The 11,481-nt window shown below is 39.6% G+C and overlaps 1 protein-coding gene across 1 annotated transcript in view; it reads left to right on the forward strand.

Moving 5' to 3' along the window:
• Positions 1 to 11,481, forward strand: part of MCTP2 (multiple C2 domains, transmembrane 2) — a gene marked incomplete at its 5' end in the record, with an annotated part of 84,756 nt that overhangs the window by 24,099 nt on the left and 49,176 nt on the right. The window contains 2 exons of the mRNA XM_009587808.1: positions 2,417 to 2,519; positions 4,908 to 5,010. Of these exons, the coding sequence (XP_009586103.1) occupies positions 2,417 to 2,519; positions 4,908 to 5,010 (206 nt within the window). The remainder of the gene's footprint in view (positions 1 to 2,416; positions 2,520 to 4,907; positions 5,011 to 11,481) is intronic.

Below are 11,481 nucleotides of genomic sequence, written 5' to 3' on the forward strand. Positions count from 1 at the left end.
TACCCTTTGGAAAACTTCACCGATGCTAATGCAGTTGCATCAGTGATGGATTTGGCCTCCTTTCCCTCACTACTTAAACAGGAGCATGTGGGTGGATAATGAACATTGGAAGAGACATGCAGGTTCTTGATTCTGCAATTCAAAGACTTTTCATACAGAGTATGTGACACACATTCCTTGTGCATAGCACAGAATGAAATTCTGCTTAAGTAAAAGGTTACTCAGTCTGTCATTATATTCAAAATAACCCAGGCTTTGAGCCTGATTCATGAAGCAAATGACAAATTGTTTTTCAATGGCAGTGCTGAAAATATCCTAGTATTATGCTGTAATAGACCCACCAAATTGCAAAAGGATGCAGCCATTTTAGGTAAAAATAGCATAATTTCTGATCGTGAAATGAGAGACATAAAGATTAATTATCTGTTCTGAGCCATTCATAAATGATTAGTGCAGCAATTACGGGCTTCCATAATAGAGCCCTCCTAGAGCAGTGCCATATTTCCTGCATTGCCAGGGAGACTGCTCAGATTTATTGTTATTGATAAAAGTAAATTCAAAGTCCAGCTAAAAAACGATAAAGGGATAATCACAGAGACAACAAGAGGTACAAAGATTTCCAAGGGTTAATAGAGGAGCCGTGTGAGCAGGTAGCATTCCCTCCCTGTCCTGTCTCATAGTAGTCATGAGTCTTGGGTGGGTGAACTTCTGCAGACCAGTCATCTGATGACAAGTGTAATGCCACCTTATACCTTATTCCCATAGTAAAGATTGGATTTCGGTGCCATTGGGATTTCTGTTGTCAGTTGATTATATGTTGGCATTCTAGATTTTAATTGCAAGTTTTTAGCCTACTATAATAACAGCTATCAGAAAACAACTAGTATCTGCTTTGATTTTGAACAGTGTTTTGAAAATCCATATTTTACCATTTGATATAAATTTTAGGCTGGTTTCCACACAGCTATGTCAAATATGTAGAAGCTCTTCAGCCACAGCTAGCTCAGTTTGAGCCTTCCATACTTTTATGTTCCTAGATAATAGTTTTGTTGATGTGAAAATGACTTTTTCTGCTTTGTTGGATGTTTTGTGTGTACGCATGAGAATTCTTCTCAAACACTGCATTTGCTCACTGACCAAAAAATAGCATTCAGAATACCAAATTATGCAGTGGGATTGGTTTTGGCATATACCAGTTTGCATTTCAAGCAGTTTCTCTGAAAGGCTACATGCATTTTCCACACTTACCAGGGAATGGGCACATAAGCTGAAAACGAGAAGACAAACAGGTTCCAATAATAGACGTGGTCTTTAAACTTTACCAATATTGACTAGTTAATACCCATTGTTTACATGCTGAGAAGATTCCTGTTTATTTTATAAATTTCTCAGAGTAAGAACCTTAAGAGCTCCACATTAGTAATACCACAAATAAGGATTAAGAAAAAGACAGCTTTTGCTTAAATATCTTTTTCGTCTGCTATCTAAATCCCTGCATTGTTGACACGTTTAGTTGCCTACCTAAAAGTTAGGCTGGAGTGTCTGTGGCTGAGTTACACATGAACACTGAAGATGAGATTAATTCAGATATTGAGCCAGACATGCTGATAAAGGGTACTCTGTTCACAATGGAAAATGCTGAACTGCAGTAAGTTGTGAAAGCTATAAATTCATGTCATGTGAGTTAGCAAAAAAAATACATTAGCAAACACATCTTCACCATAATAGGTTCCACTTTGACATCCTTCTTTCAAGAGGAGGTTGGGTCTTTTTGGGTTTTAGGCGTTTGCTTTGAGCACGATACCTGGTTCACACATGGATTCTCCAGTCGGTGTTGGGGTGTGTTTAAACTGTATAGGGTCTTGATAGCTTCAAGGACTTGCTCATGTGGAACTGATTGAAGAAATGCTACTGATACAAACACAGTGCTGTGCTTCTCTTCTCGTGGTGCGGGTACTGTAATCAACTGAAGACAACCACAAACTCTAGGCAGAGGATAAAATAGAGAGCTGTAACTGCAGCACTGATGCCTGCCTGGGTCAGAATGATGGTATTGCTTTTGTAATGTTGTCTGAATAATTGTCAACGTGAGCAGATTTTTCTTGCAATAAAGACTTAGAGATGATTCACTGTAAGTTTCAGACTTCAGGTATTAGAGTGAAGCCACCTGAATGAGTTGTAAGGTAAGTGTTAGAGTTTCCAGCACTGAGGATGCATTGGAGATACTGTTTATGTAGCAAGTCATTCCAACAGAACGAGGCAGTTTGCAGTCATCTTAATGGATCTTATTTTTATTTGGCCAGTCACTTCCCCAGCCCTACTGCAAAGAAAGACTATGCATGTTAAATACAGTAACTGGTACACTTCATTTTTTTCTTTTTTTTTTTTTCTTTTTTTCTCTCTGATCTTTCCTTAGGTAAAAGTGATCCTTTCTGTGTATTAGAGCTCGGAAATGACAGTCTTCAAACACACACTGTTTACAAGAACCTCAATCCAGAGTGGAACAAAGTTTTCACATTGTAAGTGGATTGCTTTTGAAAACATGCTGAAACTCCAAATAGTTAGCAGCTTAACTATAAAAGCTATCGACTTTGGGAAAATACAAAGGTCAAGTTTAAGACATGTCATTTTTTCACAGTCAGAGAGGATGTTGGAGAAATATCAAATATAACTCAATTAAAGCCTTTTGCCTTTTACTGTTTCTTGCATGGAGTTTATTAATAGAAGTCATTAAAAGAAAAATTACTGTGATATTTATAGAAGGAATCATGACTAGACATAATGGAGTCATAGCAGGATCCAGGAGATAATATAACAGAAAGTAGAGACCAGATACTCACGCCTACATTTTCCGTAATTTAAAATAAAATATGTTTCATTGAACCATGGTAGAATCCTCGTTTAATTTGTAAGTAAGCAGAAAATTAGAGCTCATGTTGTCCCTGGTATAGCTTTTGAATTTAAACTAGTCAAACATAGCTTACCCCAAATTAGAAGCTTAAATTTTTACGGAAATCAAAGTATTCTTTTTTTTCTGGTGACTTTATTAATAACAATAGTGATAATTGAGGTATTGCTTTTAGGCAGCACAATTTTTTAACCTTGCTTTATGCTGACAAAGGTTTTTCTGAATAACTGGGTGAGATAAATGTCTCCAAGACTGTAGTAGTCTGTGGCAAGGAAGGCAACCACGAGGGCTGGCAATGGAGCATTTATAACATTCACACCTGTCCACTGGAAGAACAGTTTGAGAATGATGGACTTTTTGCAAAAGCAACATTCATAAAGACTGGGCTGAATGCGAACACAAGAAAAAGTATCTGATCTCTTTGATAGAAGTCCCTTGCCAGATTTCTGTTTAATTCATGTCTACAGCTGAATGCGTGTCTCTTGGAGTCCTTTCTCTTACTTTGTTCTCAAGAAGCTTCCACTCATTACCGTTTATTCTGAGATTGTGCCAGCAGATGAGTCTGTCGGATGTTCAGCCAACAAAATAGATCTAATAAGAATCCAAAATTATTTAATTAAAAAAGAAAGTTTGTTTGTATACTTCCTGTGGGTCTCAGAAATGTCAGCTGCGGGCTATCTCTAACTTTCTTACTGCTGTTGCATGGCTAGTCCAAGCACCAAATCTGCAGAGCCAGTCAGGGTCTTGCATGTCTCTGTAGATTTTTCCGGTCATTTTTAAAAATTTCGATTAAGCATGTTAAAAGCTATTGATGATTTAGATTTATTTTGAAGCAAAGTGGAGTGTTTTGAGTGGATGAATCCATTTCAGTGGAGCGTTCAATACCACCAGAGAGCCCTTCCCATCATATTCAGATTTTCTACAACACACTTATCTGTGTGTGTCACTGTGGGGTTTTAATATTTTATACCACCGGTAGCTATATCATATGCAAAAGGATAATGGCTTGGAGAGGAATACACAAGTATGCAGAAGTGGCAGGTTTCAATATATTGTAAAGGCATAATGTCTTGAAAACAGTGCATTTCATGGTGGTTTGGCTGCCACTAGTGCCTGGGTCACATCACACAACGTGCTACGCCTGCTAGCTGGAGAGACAACCAGGTGGCTTTTAGGTTGGGACTCGGCTCTGCGAGGAGCAACTCCAGCGTGTCACAGGCAGAGGTCCCGGGAGCAGCACTGCTCTGAAACAACCTTCTTTTGGGCAGAATGACAAACACACGCTGTACCACGTACCTCCTCCTTTAACTCTTGTACACGGAAAAAGGAAACGTGGAGATAATGAATGCAACTCATAAGTCGTCTCCAGTTACCCGTGCTTTTGCAGGCACACAGATACAACTTTTCTCAAATGAGACTCTGATTTATTAATGATCTGAAAAATACTTAGGGGATCAAGTGCCTGCTGCCACATCAATAGAGCATTTGCACTGAATGGAAGAAAAATACCGTACATTTGGCCTTTAATTAGGGTTGTTGGGGTTTTTTTAAAGTAATTGGTTTTGTTGGTACCTTAAAAGGGAGATAATTGTTCAATAATTGTTCAAGCCAAATGAAGTTATGTAAGTTTTGTTTCCTGGGTTATTTCTTTAATGGCCTGAAGCCTGGTTTCGAATTCAGCCCTTGACCTCTCCCAGTCACCAGCTTTGTCTGTTGGAGAGCTGAGTTCTACACCGTTAGCATCGATATCGATGCACAGAAAATGTCACTGTCTGGTAGTTATTTTCTTCACCTAGTTATGGGACTGAAACATGAGGGGAAAGCTTGGGGAATACCCATCATTTGATTCATTTTGGGGGGAATTTAATTAAATGCTAGTTTTATACTCCAAGGTAATACAAACTTAATTAGTAAAACAGTATTCTCAGATCTTTGTGGAGGAGACTGTGTGCATGTGTATCGAATATTATTTTTTATGTGTCTGCACTTCTTGTTCCAGCCCTATTAAAGATATTCATGACGTTCTGGAAGTGACAGTGTTTGATGAAGATGGAGATAAGCCCCCTGATTTTCTTGGAAAAGTTGCCATCCCTTTGCTGTCTGTAAGTTACCTTTGCCACATACATCATTCAAACATTGATGGTTTTGCTGGGAACGAGTTGCATTTCTTTTCCCCGTAGCACAAAGCAACACAGATTTAGAGATAAACAGGTTTTGTGATCTATATACACCTTAGTTGGCAGTGTTTATAGTTCTCCTTAGTGTAACGAGCATTGCCAACCCCTTTTTGGTACAAATTTGGTTGATTGGAAAGAAAATTGCAGAAGTGTCTGTACTTCATCAGTACTATATGCCATGTAGGTCTGAAAACATAATTGAGTTGCTCTGTATGTTTCCACATCATCTTCTGAAGGTAACATTTTAAGCATGTCTTTGTTCTGTCTTGCTTCTTTTTACTCCGAGAAAGTAATTGCACACCACGGTAGGATTGACTAGAGATAGCTGTTGTTATTGGCACAGCTGAATAAAATTACCTAAAAGGGGTGTTTTCTACTCCGTAGTGCTTTTAAAGACTGGTGGTTTTTGCTCTGTAAACAAATATGTGAAGACTGAGCGCTACCATGGGAGTATAAAATCAAAACTGGAAACAAAGCGAGCTCAGGGGAAAGTGGTTGCTCTGGAGATTAAGGAAAGTTGAAGCTTTTTCAGAAATGGCCTAAAAAGGCCAAGCTAAAGAGAGGGGAACATAAAAGGGTCATTAAAGGACATTAATAGAGAAATGGGGGAAAAGCAGCTTTTTGTTTGGTAAGACTGATTTAATTTTGGAACAAGGCTGGTAATAACAGAGTGAGTAAACCAGGTCAAGAGGATGCAAACAGCTCTGCGTGCATGTGCAGCATCACAGAAGATTCTGGTAACTTTTGCAGTAACATTTGGGAAGAACTTTTATGCTGTGGCTTTTATTAAATCAATTAGTAGATGAGGCTTGAAACATCGCGGGAGGCTTGTGCTCATATTGGTCAAGTCGTGTAAACACGTTTAAGTGTGAGCACGGGGGTTTCCTTGAGTTTTGAGGCACTGATGTTTTGCTGTAGGTTCCCTATGCAGAGGAGAGGATGTGACAGTGCTGCCTTGAGCCCTGTACAAACATTCATGCTTGCAATATATGACATGATTCAAGCGATACACGCAGTAGGGAGATGCTTTCGGTAATGCACAGTGTGATGCTGTGGGTAATAGCAGTCTTGAATAGGCAGACAGGTGAATCCTGATTGAAATTATAGAGTACAAAATTGCAGTATTGTTTTGAAACATCTCTGTGAAAGCGTATTCACCTCTGCAGAAAGGCTGGCACGCATCTCCTGGTTAAGGCAAGAGTTTGTCTCTGAGTTTTAGAGGTGGGCTGCTGCAGGAAAGGCAGTATTGCAATAACGGGTTAGCGGGGCTCTGTCCTAGCAGAGACTGGAGAAATGGGAGGTTTCTAGAGGGAAAACAAAGGTCCCATCCGATCCAAGCGGGCTGTATAAGCCCCACAGAGTCAGCGTAGTTTAGGTAAGGGACCAATCAAGATGAGAGGGGGGAACTGCAAATATTTGGTGTTTCCAAATAAATAATGAACTGCCCAGAAAACTCTTGAACTGGCTTGGAGGATATGATCCCAACCTAAGGAATGCTTTATAGTGGTAAAGAAATAGGCCAATGTGCTCCAGTTTTGTTATTATTTTGTCTAAATAAATGTATTTCTTGTGTATGCGAATTAAAAGCAATGTGGCTTCTGAATCTCTTCACAAAAGTGTGTTTGTTTTCATCCACTGTGTGCTCTTTCCACGTTCTGCTGGAGTCCAGAACAGGGGGACCCCTGCAATTTGGGGATAGGAAGAGCCTAAGCTGTAGAAGCTGGGGAGTAAATTCCGGGCTTTTGGTGCCTCACAGGGTGTCATGTGCTTTGCAATCCTCTTCCCTCCGTGGCTCGGACTGCACGTTCTTTTTGAGGCTGGGGATATTTTAGATTGTTTGTCTATTTTAGTGGCTTGGGTTGTCAGTATCTCCAGTTTTATAACAATATTAGAGTCAGTTGGGCATGGAGGATGATTTGATGTTTACAGGGAGGAAAAAACCTCTTAACATCTTTTATTCCATTTTTGATCACTTTGTTAATTTTTCCCCAAGTCCTCGTATCTCTGATGTTACTGGAAGAGAGTGGCTGGAGCAGCTGCTCTCCTGCAGACCCAGTGCTTGCCAAATGGTCTGCATGATCGGCAGCAGGCTGTGTGGGCTCACAGTGAGAAGATGTTAGATTTGGATTTTCTGTTGATTTTATAGGCATTTGTCAAGTATCCCTTAGGAAGCATGTAACAAGGCGGAGGAGGGGAGTGCATGTGTGTGGTAACGTCCAAACTATTCAGCGTAGGTTTTTTGTCCAAGGTTTGAGACAAAAAAAATAAAATAAAAATTGTTTATGCTTTCCCTTGCCAACTGATCTTCTTCCTTCCCATCCAAACTTCTCTGTCTCCTATTTCAGTCAAATCTAGTGTAAATATATTCGTCTCTGCTTCTGATTAAAAAACATTTTGCACCTATTAACTTAGTCTGCTCAGACAGAGAACTGGAATTTTCTAAGCTCTTTTTCTTGAAATGGGAATTTCGATGTATGTTGTCATTTTGACTATAAATTTGAATGTATCCTTTGAACCATTTAGATAAATATACAGAAAGATAGCAATAGTTAAAGACTCAAGGAAGCCTCAGAAATAGTATAGGTTTAATTTCTCTAGGTAATCAGGCTTAGTATTTGCCTTGCATTAAATTCCCTTTCGAAAATAGAAGTGGATTTGCCATTTTTTCCCTGCTAAAAATGCACAAGTTTGACTTGTGAGCTGTCAGCACATGAAGTAAGTTTACTTCAGGAATTGTTCATGGATGACTGGATTCTTTTCTTAATGAAAAATTGCCTTGAATAAAGTATATGTTGGAGGGATATGAACTGTTTAATTAATTTGACAACGAATTTTGGGTTAAATGTGTTCAGGAGTCTTACGCTGGCATTTTGCAAACGTGCGTACACCTTCATCATCACATTAACACATGAATAACCTTACTGCACAAAAATTCAGAGATAGTGAAATTATTTATGCTTTCCATTCATCCTTGACTGTGAGCTAGGCTTATTGCAGGCACCACATAAGAAACATAAAAAATTGGGCCACATGAGAAGTGTCAGATGATGAATAAAGCTGAAAACTTCATGTTCTTTTGATAGGCATGATGAAGCAATATTGGATGAATACACAATTTGCTTTGTTTCTCATGCAGCTCTATTAGTAACGCACTGTAGAGACATTGATTTTGATAGCATTACACTGAATTTGGAATTTTCTCTATTTGGAGGTAGGTGGGGGACAGAGGGAGGGAAGTGGTAATTTGCTTGCATTTTATCTTTAGTTTTTCCATGTTAATCAACCTATTGTATTTTTTTTTTTCTCCTGTCCTTCTTTACATCAAACTACTGTCCTCCTCTAAAGCATGTGTAAGAGACCTCATCTCAAATACAGCTCTGGCCAGCCACATTCACAGAAGCAGAATTTAAACTGGTAAAGTCAGAGATCAGTGCTACCAAGATACTCAGCAAAATGGATCCCTCTCTTGCCAGAGTGACCTACGGAGTCTGGCTTGCCTAGCCTTTGGGCTGAGAGGGAGATTGCTTTCTCAGAGCCTGGGGAATGGAAGAGAAGACAGTTTACACCACTGAACAGAGCAGGCTTTTGTGCTGGAAACTGAAGATGATCCTGGGGAACGGAGAAGTAGGGCAAAAACTTCATTGCTTCAAGAAAGGGGTTTGATAGGTTTAGAAGTTTTGTATGTTTTGGGGCACTTGAACTAATTATCAAAGTAGTCCTTTCCATCTCTGTGTTCTTTTGTGCCCTAGATCTTAGTAAAAGCAATCATGTTTCTCTTTGTGAGGGTCTTTTTTGTTTTGCTTCAAGAGACTCCTATCTCCTAGAAGGCTGCAAGTTATTAGAGACATGGGAGCATATAGTGTGCTTCAATGAATTTGAAAGCAGAGTATATCAAATATCCTTGTGTAGAAAGACCTTTGAGTGAAGAGTTGTATTGCAGAATGGAATGTTTTTTATCTGCTGAATTATCAGCTCAGAGTAGTCTTCAGCTGCACCCTTTTTTTCAGCAAACAGGAAGAGGTCTATGAAATATTTTCAAGTGCGAAGCAAGGTCGGTAGCCAACGATACAGTGAAAACAAGTAGTATGACTTTCGCAAGCTTAATTATCTAAAACGCGGCCTGGATTCAGAGAGCAGGCACCTGACAATTGCAATTACTTAGCACTTGACTGTAAGTGCACAGCCTTTTCCAGGAGAAAGCTTGAGAGTTTGAGAAAAGTGAAAATGTTGCATTTATTCAATAGAGGCAGCTGTGAAGTGCATAGTCTATTCTGACTTTTATCCCTATCATATCAAACCAGAAATTTTGGAATGGGGAAAAAACCCCACATCTCTTCCAGAAAAAATGACACCTTCTTTCTGAAATTAAATTCTCCCCTGACTATGCAGTACCCATTCAAATGGTATCAACAGGAATGTTTTTCTTGAGTACCACCTAGGATCCTTGTGCTCCCAGGATTTTCAGCTGCTCCTCAGACTGCCTGGAAGCCCTCGTGTGGCTGCCTCCTTTCTTTCAGACCATCAGCTCCATATCTATTTGGTCTTTGGATATCAGTCCTCTGCCAAGAACCCAAATTTCCATTCCATTTTGATCCCACAGAAGGTTGTTAAAAGTGAAATATTTGGGGCAAAGAGTTTTGGAATGAATGAATGGGCATTTCATACAAAATCAAATCAACATATATTGCAAGACTGGGGAGAAACAAAAAACTCTTTATCCGTGTCCAGGTGGATCAAATGTGTGGCTTGCTTTCATCTTTTCCTGGGGAAAATGTCCTTTGGTAAGGGTAGGTGTGTGTCTATTACAAGACAGCTTTATGTTATTCAGGGCAAATGGTGTGACATTGTGCATCAGCAATGAGCTCAAGCAGGAATATCAGAGGTCCCAAATGCTTTAGATGAATTACCCTTGGAGAGTAGCCATTACCCTTTCCACACGTCACGGGTGTTGATGTACAGAGGTTTAACCCAGCGTTCTTCTGTCAGGTCATCAATATATGACATTGAATCTGCATCAAAGCTGGATACAGAGTGAAGTTTTCTTAAAATCGATGTAAAAAAAAAAAAAGCCACTAAACCATATTTCTTTGAGACAAGAGCAATGAAAAAACACCCTTTGCTGCGTAAGGGTCCTGTCTTCTCCGTGTTTCGTGTCATATCAATCTCGGCTTTCGCTATTTCATTAAAATTCCCAAGCGGTCAGAAGGTTGTTGCTTAATAGATTTAGCATTGGCTGGCTACATCAATACTGTGTTTAGTCACATTTGTTTTACTGGGGACATCAGTGGGAAGAGTTTAGCAAATATATTCATTCATTTGAAAGGAACCCGGTGCACTTTGGGCCTTGACTGTGCGGTGGTCTCGTGTACCTGAACGTTTCCTTCAGCTAAAGCACTGCCAGAAGTTTGCTCTGTAGGTCCAAACACTTAATGCACAAAGAATTTTAGCTTTTCTTCCAATTGATAATTTCCTTTGCACGGTCCTGTATGGAGAAGGGATTGTGATATAGAATATGTGATTTATTCTGTGAAAATATTGATACTGAGATTTTGTCCTTCTTTCAATTCAGAACAGGGAAACGCCCCAAATATCAGCGATTCCCATGGGATGAAAATCCTGACACTTTTTCAGGGGTTTTCTGATGGTGACCTTGCAAAATGAAGCATGTCGGTGGGGTAGGCACTACTGTCCTATTAACCATGTTAATCACATGGTTATGGGCAGTCTTGGTTGGCGATTGAGCCCCAGTATGTTGTACCCTATTAAGAAGCGTTCAGAGAATGCAGGCATTAGTATTCAGTGAGGATATAAAACATCATCAACAAAAGAATAATATTGTTTATGTCTCTTTAAGGATGTCACCTGCAGGTATTTTTCACATTTCAACTGAATATTCCTTTCCTTCCCTTTTCTCATAAGTAGATGTAAACATTCATAGGAAAGATAACCCATTTTAGACACAGCTATCAGGAATATTGGTTGAGTGAAATCCCCGTGAGATCATCAGGTATGTAGCAAAAGGTGTTTGGGTGATAGAAGAAATCTGATATTTCTGCCATTTAGGTTCATCCTAGGACCCTAGCCCTGGCTGCTCACCTTTTCCACAGCTGGAGAAAGCATTTAAGCAGTCTTTGCGAACGGCAGAGGCTAGGGAAAAGTACCCAGAGAGGAGAAAGAAATAGATCCAAAATGAAACTAATATGACTGGCTGTCTCTCGAGATTGAGGGAGACGTTGAACAGAATCTGAACTCTGGCCCAAGAACAGCATGCAATGAAAATGCAGAGTATTAAAAGCTATTTTGGATGTTTTCTTCTGGGCACAGTTGAGGCATGCCGCCGATCTAATCTCCATGCAGTCATGGGTGTTAGAATTACCCTACACCTTTTGCTGAAAC

Source organism: Fulmarus glacialis, unplaced genomic scaffold (genome assembly GCF_000690835.1).
Source record: "Fulmarus glacialis isolate BGI_N327 unplaced genomic scaffold, ASM69083v1 scaffold1131, whole genome shotgun sequence".
NCBI lineage: Eukaryota > Metazoa > Chordata > Aves > Procellariiformes > Procellariidae > Fulmarus > Fulmarus glacialis.